This window comes from Pholis gunnellus (genome assembly GCF_910591455.1).
Source record: "Pholis gunnellus genome assembly, chromosome: 18".
Taxonomy (NCBI): Eukaryota; Metazoa; Chordata; class Actinopteri; order Perciformes; family Pholidae; genus Pholis; species Pholis gunnellus.
The window spans coordinates 8,250,960-8,261,755 of record NC_136545.1 but is presented as its reverse complement, the minus strand read 5'-3'; the positions used below and the strand labels follow the sequence as shown (position 1 = coordinate 8,261,755).

Sequence of the window (10,796 nt, the reverse complement as noted above, 5' to 3'; positions counted from 1 at the left end):
CTGCCTTCTGTGTTGTTGTTGCCCTACTTTATTGCGCAGTCCTCTGTATCAGTCTTCTCAGTACACCGGATAAATACATTAAATACTGGCAGGTGAAAGGTGTGAAACTATTAGCAAGTGAAAAAAGAACAATATTCAATTATGTCACAATATCACATTCACGGCAGGTCACCGAAGAACTCATTTAGAAGAACTCATCTGTGTTTTATATGTGTATTTAAAGACGAAACAGCTGCTATTTTGCTCATGTCATATATAATCAAATAAATATGTTTGTGTTTGATCAACTAAAACCAGCATGTGTGCTCGAAATAATGAGGGGAAAGTACAAATGAACAGTTACAGTGTTAATTAGAAGCCGTGTATAATAGATGTATAGGGAAGCTTTTTTTCATGTGTTCGTAAATGGATGTGATCTTTTGTTACACTAGGCTGACAACTAGTGGTGGATAGCAGCTGGGGTTTGGAGGATAGTTCTGCTGGTAAATGTTTATGTGAGGAAAGGCTGCTATCTAGTGGATACATGTGCAAACGAAAGGGGAGGATGTGAGGAAATTTTGTGCAGAACATAAAAAAATAAGTTTGGACAGTCTCATGCTGAGACATGAAACAAACATTGTGTTTCATCTGAGACACTCAAAAGACCAAAGATCCACTGTAGAGGCTGTCTCTCGTGGATTCTGGTATTCCCTCAGAAGTAGCTGGTAGGAGTCACCCTATTTCTATTCAAATTAGTATGATTAGTATGTTAGGAAAAAGAAAATAAAAGGTCTCTATTAAAAAGATGTTTCGCTGATATCTTTCTGTGTTCCCTGACTTCCTTGAATCCTTATTTCTTCAACTAAAAGGAACGCATCCTTTCATTACCTTTTTATCTTTGACATTTTAAACCAATTTTGAAAGCGTGTATTTATTTTTGGAACGTAACCTTATTGCGAGCGCTGATTTATGAAGATTAGAGAACGGCATTCTTGGAAATCTTTATAATTCATAACACTTTATGACACTCTGGAACCAAATAGTGTACATTTCAGATATCATATTTTTTTAACTTGATTCTGTATTGCGGGTTAAATCTTCATGTGTACCAATAACATTGGCCCCAGTTTATTTCAAACAGCAGCATTCCTGATCGATCTGGAATGATCCAGTGACGTCCACAACGCAGAGAAACAGCACTCCCCAGTGGAGAGCTGTGGTAGTGACGGGAAGGTTCCTGAAAACTCAGGACCTCCTCCAGTTAGAATATAAAAGCTGGGACAGTCCCACTGCAGAGACAGAAAGCAACACAGACGAGAAGACATCTTAACAAGAGGACTCAACACCAAAGACACACTGAAGATGCTGTGCTCTCATGGATTCCAGTCTGCCCTCAGTCCATTCATGGACTTCTACTGGCCTGTACGCAGTCTGTGGCCACAGGTCAAACCTTTGCTCCACCAGCAGGATCTACTGCAGAGAAACCTACAGGCGCTCCGCAGCAGTCTGGAGCTGATGGACGAACTTCAACACGAGATCCTGGAGGAGACGGAGCCTTTCCAAACCGGTGCGGCCCTGCGGCCGGTCTCCTGCCAGCTGGAGGGAGAGGGAGAGCACTTTGGCCTGACCCTGGACACTCGAGGATTTCCCCCAGAGGAGCTGTCTGTCAGGCAGGTGGACCGCAAGCTGAGAGTCAGCGGGAAGACGGAGAAGAAGCAGGAGGACGGGGAAGGCTCCTACTCTTACAGACGCCAGGAGTTCAGACAGGAGTTTGATCTGCCTGAAGGGCCGAACCCTGAGGCCCTCACCTGCTACCTGGATCCAGACGGGAAGCTCCACATCCAGGCAGCCAAAGCTCCATGTGAGGAGGAGGCTGAGAGAGAGCTGACTATCAAGAGGAGCTTGGAGGAGAAGACACAGCAGAGTGTGTGTTCACAGACACAAGGCAGCAGCACACAGGACAAACCTGAGGACATGGACTCATCTGCATGCTGTTAAAGCAATGAATAGTAAATGTGATGAATGATAATTATGTTTTCTTATTTGTATGATCAATAAATGTCTTGAAACTTAAACCTTGTCATTTTTTATTTTTTTTGTAGTACAAAATAATGATTTATTTCCACATTTCAGTCTTGTTAGGAAAAGAAAGAAAAATAACTCAAAGGGTAGAAATGATGAGGATTTGAATCTCAATGTATTACGACAATGATTCAAATTAATTCATCCGTGTTTGGTCTCATGACAAGTATTCTATATCTCTTATCTACTACTACTAATAATACATTTATATTACATATTATATTATATTACATTGACTGGAATATGTTACTCCATATTTCCTGTTTTGCTTTATGTGCTTGAGAGCATGGTTCATGTCTTGAATTCTGAACCTTTTGCTTTCTCTATTTAAGTTCAAATTATGCAGAATGGCATGAACAATAATTTTATTTTTCTTCTTGACATCTGATCCTCTTTAAAATGTGTGCTTCATATTTTACCGCATTAATGTGGTTTTAATATTAGTTCAAATATGTTCACATCATTTTCTTGTCTCAGTCGAAGGTTGCATTAGATTCAATCATTGATGTATCATTTATAAAGAATGAACAAACAACAATTGCAATACATATTTTGATAACTCACAGGACATGGATTTCCTGTTAAACTGACAGTAAAGTAATTGAGTCAACTTTGTGAATTTTCCCTCAAATTGATTTCCTGCATTCTCTGTTACATTGATTCCATCATATTTCATGAGACATCAGAATCAGCTTTATTGGCCATGTATGCGTACGCATACATGGAATATATGTTTCCCCTCCGCTCTCAATGTACATACACTATTTTACAATAAACAAGAATAAATATATAAAGAATAAAAAAGGGCAGCAAAAAAAGTAGAACAGATAAACATTTATTGAGCTGTGGAAAAATGAAACACTTACTGCTAATACTGGTAATAGATGTCATGTTGGAATCTTGAATGCCAAATGTAAAAAAAAGTATGCTATTCATTTACAGATGAAATCATTATTTTTCCCTACCAAAATATAAGGGATAATATGCAAAAAAGTAACACACTTCATTTTGTTTATTTATCATACAAAAACATCTATGATAATCTGTTAACACTTGTGTGGAACACAGTTCTTATCCATTGTTTCAACAGCATGCCGATGAGTCCATGTCCTCAGGTTTGTCCTGTGTGCTGCTGCCTTGTGTCTGTGAACACACACTCTGCTGTGTCTTCTCCTCCAAGCTCCTCTTGATAGTCAGCTCTCTCTCAGCCTCCTCCTCACATGGAGCTTTGGCTGCCTGGATGTGGAGCTTCCCGTCTGGATCCAGGTAGCAGGTGAGGGCCTCGGGGTTCGGCCCTTCAGGCAGATCAAACTCCTGTCTGAACTCCTGGCGTCTGTAAGAGTAGGAGCCTTCCCCGTCCTCCTGCTTCTTCTCCGTCTTCCCGCTGACTCTCAGCTTGCGGCCCACCTGCCTGACAGACAGGACTGTCCCAGCTTTTATATTCTAACTGGAGGAGGTCCAGAGTCTTCAGGAACTTTCCTCTCACTACCACTTCTTTCCACTAGGGGGAACAATTACTCAGGAGTGCTAAAGTCACTGGATCATTCTTGTGTTCTCAGGAACTTCATGTATTTGCAGTAGTTCAACACTAGATGTCACTAAACCTCATTATTAGTTTTAAGTGTATATTTACCTCCCGTGATCATTTACTGTCTCTACCTCCACTTGAAGCTCAATTTGAAAGATACTAATTTAGGTTTTCTTTGTCCAGTTTGTCCTGGTACAACAGAGAACAACAACTCATAGTAGTAGCAGCACCAGTAGTTCTACCACTAGTAGGAAAGCTGAGCAGCTGTGGAATATAGTTTGAAGTTGAATTGTAATTACATCAGTAGTTCACTTTGCCTCCATTTCCTCATTAGTGTTCAGCAGCTCAGTAGTCTTCCTCATGTGGTCCTTCGATAGACTTATCTTCCTCTTCAACCCCATTACTCTGAAGCCACTGTCTGCCTATTAGAACCAAAATCAATGATAGACACCACAGAAGAATATGCTGTAATACAATGAAGAGAAGAGCAGAGAGAATTGTGTCTGAATAGTTCTGTGAGGACCCAGTCACACTCAGTATCTGATCTCTCTTCTGTTTTTGTTGGTGTTTTTCTGCCACAGCATTCATTCTCCCTGGAGGAGACTCTTCATCTGGGGTTTCATTTCCCACCTCCTCCTCTTCATCTTCCAGCAGGGTAAATGAAGACAGTTCTTGTAGTTTAATTTCTTTTATTGAACCTTTAACCAATGCTAAATGTATAGTAAAAGTGTTTTAAAAAATGGTTAAATAATGAATATATTTAGTTTTGTATGATAAATTAATGGGTTCAAATTTAAATCACAGTTTTTGTCACATTCTAAAAATGTATTTTAACTTTTTTGGAGGTGAACAGTTATGATACTACATACAATGTACTTTATATATATAATAATTGCATACTCATACTATTTATTTTAAAGCTAATTTGAAACATAAAAAAAGAAAAACATTCAAGGTTTCATCCAATTTATACAATATGAATGTTAATCATTTTAAAGTTACATACTGGGTTCTATTACCATTATTTTATTATTATTGGCAAATTGTTCAATTTCGCCACAGCTCTCCACTACAGCGCTGTTACTCATGATTAGTGAGTCATCATGCTGATCCTGTTTGTTCATCATGTTCATGTCTCATGAAATCTGATGGAAACCATGAAACAAAGAATGCAGGAAATAAATATGTAGAGCAAATTCACAAAGGTGACTTACCTATTTTACTGTCAGTTTTACAGGAAATCCATGTCATGTGACTTATCAAACTATTTATTTATTTTTTACAATTATTGTTAGTTATTTCTTTGCCAACCATACATAATGTTTCAGCTAAAATTCCTTCTTTTTCTGGAACGACTGATAACTGATAGATAACTTGTACTTGTGGCAAAGAAGGATTGATAGTGATACAAAATAGAATAAAAAGGTTTACATTTCAATCCGTTTATTGATCATACAAATAAGAAAACATAATTATCATTCAACACATTTACTATTCATTGCTTTAACAGCATGCAGATGAGTCCATGTCCTCAGGTTTGTCCTGTGTGCTGCTGCCTTGTGTCTGTGAACACACACTCTGCTGTGTCTTCTCCTCCAAGCTCCTCTTGATAGTCAGCTCTCTCTCAGCCTCCTCCTCACATGGAGCTTTGGCTGCCTGGATGTGGAGCTTCCCGTCTGGATCCAGGTAGCAGGTGAGGGCCTCGGGGTTCGGCCCTTCAGGCAGATCAAACTCCTGTCTGAACTCCTGGCGTCTGTAAGAGTAGGAGCCTTCCCCGTCCTCCTGCTTCTTCTCCGTCTTCCCGCTGACTCTCAGCTTGCGGCCCACCTGCCTGACAGACAGCTCCTCTGGGGGAAATCCTCGAGTGTCCAGGGTCAGGCCAAAGTGCTCTCCCTCTCCCTCCAGCTGGCAGGAGACCGGCTGCAGGGCCGCACCGGTTTGGAAAGGCTCCGTCTCCTCCAGGATCTCGTGTTGAAGTTCGTCCATCAGCTCCAGACTGCTGCGGAGCTCCTGTAGGTTTCTCTGCAGTAGATCCTGCTGGTGGAGCAGAGGTTTGACCTGTGGCCACAGACTGCGTACAGGCCAGTAGAAGTCCATGAATGGACTGAGGGCAGACTGGAATCCATGAGAGCACAGCATCTTCAGTGTGTCTTTGGTGTTGAGTCCTCTTGTTAAGATGTCTTCTCGTCTGTGTTGCTTTCTGTCTCTGCAGTGGGACTGTCCCAGCTTTTATATTCTAACTGGAGGAGGTCCAGAGTCTTCAGGAACCTTCCTGTCACTACCACTTCTTTCCACTAGGGGGAACAATTACTCAGGAGTGTAAAGTCACTGGATCATTCTTGTGTTTTCAGGAACTTCATGTATTTGCAGTAGTTCAACACTAGATGTCACTAAACCTCATTAGTTTTAAGTGTATATTTACCTCCCGTGACCATTTACTGTCTCTACCTCCACTTGTAGCTCAATTTGAAAGATACTAATTTAGGTTTTCTTGGTCCAGTTTGGCCTGGTACAACAGAGAACAACAACTCATAGTAGTAGCAGCACCAGTAGTTCTACCACTAGTAGGAATGCTGAGCAGCTGTGGAATATAGTTTGAAGTTGAATTGTAATTACATCAGTAGTTCACTTTGCCTCCATTTCCTCATTAGTGTTCAGCAGCTCAGTAGTCTTCCTCATGTGGTCCTGAGATAGACTTATCTTCCTCTTCAACCCCATTACTCTGAAGCCACTGTCTGCCTATTAGAACCAAAATCAATGATAGACACCACAGAAGAATATGCTGTAATACAATGAAGAGAAGAGCAGAGAGAATTGTGTCTGAATAGTTCTGTGAGGACCCAGTCACACTCAGTATCTGATCTCTCTTCTGTTTTCGTTGGTGTTTTTCTGCCACAGCGTTCATTCTCCCTGGAGGAGACTCTTCATCTGGGGTTTCATTTCCCACCTCCTCCTCTTCATCTTCCAGCAGGGTTACTGAAGACGGTTCTTGTACTTTACTTTCTTTTACTGTACCTTTTAAAATATGCGGAGTATATTTACTTCCTGGTTTTCCTTTATTTCTGGTAAATATAAGGAATACATGAATATTTGCCTTGTTCAAGGTCACAAAACATTTTGCATAATTTGCATCCAAATATCGTACCAGCCCCTGTGTATCCTGTAGAAATAGCCAAACATGCAAAGCAGTTGACCTCTGCAGTGGTCGAGGATGAAGTGGAGCATCAAACACTCAACAGTCCGATGTCTTTTTTTACTGCTCCACTCACAACTGTGGATTAGTAAACATCCAGATAAATATGACCACTGTGCTGGGTTTGCAATGATGGTGGTTTATAAGCTGCAAAACGCTTTGCATTTTGACTTCATGTCTGCCTTCTTAAAGATATATTATGGTAAGAGGATTGCAACCAAAATGTAATTTCATTATAACACCATAAACAACATAAATAAACAAGTCTGTTCAATAAAGGCATGCTTTCAGAGACAAACATTTATTTACCTTTGAATATCATACATTTTTTAAATCGGACTCCTTGAGGAGAGAAACAAATAGCATTGCTGTCGTTTGTGTTCATCTTAAATGACAACTCCGTCCCTTCCGATTCAAAGACAAAATCTTACAATTAACAGTCAGTTGGCTAACATTAGCAGTCAGGCATATTTAACTGTTTCACGATTGAAAATCAAACAAGTAAGAGTTGAGGAACTTTGGATTTCAGTCGTTAGAAACCATGAGTGGAAAACAATGTCTTCTATACATTATATACTTCCTGGCCAAATGGTAGCCCCTGTCAAAGTCAAGCATTGTGACAAATCATTACTGCAGTTCCAAAAGAATTAGAAAGGATCAGTTGCATTTTAAATATGTACCGAAGAGGATGTGAGACATTTTAAAATGTGATCTGAGAAGGAACTGCTAACTTAAAGCAAACATGAGGAAAACAAGAGAAAACACACATTAATTCATGTCAACCAGTGAACACGTGACACCGTATTCTCTTCAAATATCATGAAATAACATGTACGGTATATGTTTTTTATTGGGTAGTAAAATAAAACTTTTAAATTGAAAGGGTACAAATACACACCTGTATTGATTTATTATTAAAAAAGTAGCATGTACGTGCCCTTATTGTGTAATGCCCTCATAATAAAAGTACACTTTGAGGTAGATCAGTTTCCTCCTCAGTGTGACGTCACTCTTCGGAGGAAACGTACGTTGCTTTTGAACTTCACATGGTTCTGCCTGCTTGACAGGAAGACGCAGTCACAGAGTGTGCGTTTTCTAAATGAGTGTGGTGGCATCAGTCAAGGAATCCTATTTTGGCAAATGAGCCTCAGCATTGACCTGGCAGACTCTGGAGCTGCTTCCACAGTGTCAGCATCTCGTTGGGATTCCGCCTGTGCACGAGCAGAACGGATCTGTAAGCGCAGGGATTTCCCCTGTCCGTCTCTGGGAGATCGAATGTTAAAAAGCCCGGGTGATGGCTTGGGGAGAGCCCCAGTCTGTGCATGCACATGCCCAGATACACGTCGTCTATTGGGAAAAGGCGCACCCTCTCGGACACGTCTTTCAATCGCAACGCAAGCGAGCCAGAATACACCACCCCTCCTCCGCCGGCGTACGGTGGGTACCCGCCTTTGTAGAAACGTTCTGGTATGTAATATTTAGCGGACGGCTCACGGTTGGGCATTGCGTTATAGATTACTTCCCCCACAAACAGATCCAGGTTGGTTTTATTTGTATTGGCTTTCCGCAGGTTGTGCTCGTCCCACTGCTGGTGCAGGTAATCCAGGAGGGCACCTGTTCGAACGAAGACATCGTCGTCCCCTTTGAACACGAAGATGGCCGTGGGGCAGTGTTGCTGGAGCCAATGCCAGAACAGCAAGTCCTTCAGGGTCAAGTTGAAGAAGGTGTCTCTGAAATCCCACTGCAGGATATCCCCGTATTTCTGGTTCTCGAGCTCCAGGAGGTTTTTGAGGTCCGGGTGAGGACCTGTACTTGAGTCCTGCCTCCCGAGGAGAAACACTGTGCGCACCAATCCGCCCTTCTTGTTCGATTCCCCCTCCACCAGGCCACTGCGTCCCCACGTTTCCCGGATGGCCTGCCTGTTTTCGAAGTTCCCCACTTGGGATTTGATGGCCATGAGGAGCATGGGAGAATCCAAACCAAGGCTACTACTGTTCCTCCTACACATACCAGGTTGATTGAGAAGGAGGGGGTACTCCCTGCAGTGCATTGCCATAATAAACGCCCTCATTTGCTCTGGCAAGCTGCTAAAATCCTGCACACGAGGGACTGAACACTCGCGTGACATGCAGACGGAAGAGCATTCGTCTTCGATTTCTGATAAAAGCTTCACTTTCGGCTCCCCCGTGATCCCAGTTGCGTTTCCTCGCAGTATTGGGTTGTGCTGACGGTCCCACGCATGCTGCAACTGGTTCCACAGTGCGCTGTCCTCCAGACGAAGGTTCCAGAAAGGGCCAACTGGGTGAGAGGCCAGCGCAGGGGAGTTAGCAGAAACCCCAGAGGCAATGTAGTGGACGGTTATTTTCTGAGGCGTGTAGGAGATGGTGACGAATATGGACACCAGGACATAAATCAGAAGGTGGCCGGTCATCATGCAGGGAAGCAGGCACATGCAGAGCAGTCTCCCGTTGCATTTGCAGAATCTGCCCATTGCCAGTTAGCGTTCAGATCAGACACACACCTGCACACACATGTCAAAATAAACATTTTTAAATGCAAATATATCAGAGAACACATTTAAAATGCACTCTTCACTGACTAAACCATTGCAGTGGCATGTGTATGACAGCTTTTTAAAGCTAACACTGCAGGTAACCCTCTGGAGTTTCTGTCTCCTTGGTGATGGTCCACTGAGGGATAGTATCTGCTCTTGTCTACACACTCAGAGCATCATCCCGTGGCTACCTGCTGACAGGCCCACAGCCCCTGAAGACACGGTGTGGAACATGTAATATGAATGTAGTGGATTAACTCCCACTTTGTTATTTTGGACTTGGTTTCAGTAGAATATGTAGTGCTTGTTAGGGCTTCACATGCCCTATATCTATTTCCCCTCTTTTTTTATTTATAACACTTTACATTTTCCAAATGATCTAATCCCCCCTGCATGTTAAACATTGGCTGTTAAAGATGGAAAATAGCCTTGTAAAAAAAGTCTCCAACACACTGTTTCTCAATAGCCTTTACCACATAAACGTGAATTTGAATATAAGGAGTCTACTGACCATCTCTTTTTTTGCCAAACCCTTTTTTGAATACGACAATGAGTAAAAGACAAAGCAAAAACAATACTTACAAGTGTGTGAACTGCTTTGGATAGTTAAGTCGAGTGGTGTCCACTTTTTTGTTGTAGTGTTTTCATCCGGCTTGGTTATAGTCTTGTTAGAGCGTCTAGGTCTGTGGTGCATCATTTACGTCCGATGAAGGATAACGACAGACATCCTTTAAGTCTAATACAGGCGTCATCTTACCGCTGTATGTAGCCGCAGCTGAGCAACAGGTCCCCCAGGTAACTGCGCGCACCGAGCATGCGCATATTTGGCTCCTTGTGTATGATGAGGAAATTAGGAAAATACTCTCAGGATCAGGCTGCTACCTGTAGGCTACTGACGAAGACCGATTTAAACTCGGGAATCGGCTTCATCACAGACATGTGATTTGACTTAATTTGCATGCAGGTGCTGCCTGAGCGTTTGTCGGCATATTTGCATGTTGTGGCCATATGACCTATGCAAGGTCCCCGATAAGCGCTCTGTCCTTCACTGGCCTATGCTTCAACATTTCACTATAGGCTATACAAACAAAAACAATAGGCTGCTCTCTAAACTTAACAACATGCTCTGCCGGCATCAGCGTTCTATATGTGTAAGGGAAATAACTAAAGAAGACATATTTATAACAGCTTGGGCAAATTTGAAAAGAAAAAAAATTCACGTTTAACAGGAAACAGCAATTATTTTTATACTAGTGACCATTGACTATACTGTTTCCTGCAAATCTACAATTTAAGGAAATCACTAGTGCAGGTACATTACCTAGTTTGTCATTAAGATAGTTTGCGTTATTATTTAATTGCTCTGTTATCACTTAACACTGTCAAAATGTGATATAAGTGGGTGAGCGTTGCGGTGCAGGGGTGTTAAACCACACGGCAGTTTTGCAAAAGGAAGCATT

The 10,796-nt window shown here is 41.9% G+C and overlaps 3 protein-coding genes across 3 annotated transcripts; 1 reads left to right on the top strand and 2 right to left on the bottom strand.

The window, feature by feature from the left end:
- Positions 1-1,341: 1,341 nt before the first annotated feature.
- Positions 1,342-1,985, top strand: LOC306710966 (heat shock protein 30-like; the record flags this gene model as incomplete). The annotated part of the gene is made up of 1 exon (XM_079179716.1): positions 1,342-1,985. One exon carries the CDS (start codon positions 1,342-1,344, stop codon positions 1,975-1,977), a length of 636 nt encoding a protein of 211 aa, XP_079035842.1. The 3' UTR covers positions 1,978-1,985.
- A 3,107-nt stretch (positions 1,986-5,092) lies between these two features.
- LOC306710632 (heat shock protein 30-like) lies at positions 5,093-5,752 on the bottom strand (the record flags this gene model as incomplete). The annotated part of the gene is made up of 1 exon (XM_079179274.1): positions 5,093-5,752. The coding sequence occupies exon 1, from the start codon at positions 5,726-5,728 to the stop codon at positions 5,093-5,095; it is 636 nt and encodes a 211-aa protein (XP_079035400.1). The 5' UTR covers positions 5,729-5,752.
- A 2,169-nt stretch (positions 5,753-7,921) lies between these two features.
- Positions 7,922-9,273, bottom strand: LOC306710133 (N-acetyllactosaminide beta-1,3-N-acetylglucosaminyltransferase 2; the record flags this gene model as incomplete). The annotated part of the gene is made up of 1 exon (XM_079178527.1): positions 7,922-9,273. One exon carries the CDS (start codon positions 9,271-9,273, stop codon positions 7,930-7,932), a length of 1,344 nt encoding a protein of 447 aa, XP_079034653.1. The 3' UTR covers positions 7,922-7,929.
- Between the last annotated feature and the right edge of the window lie 1,523 nt (positions 9,274-10,796).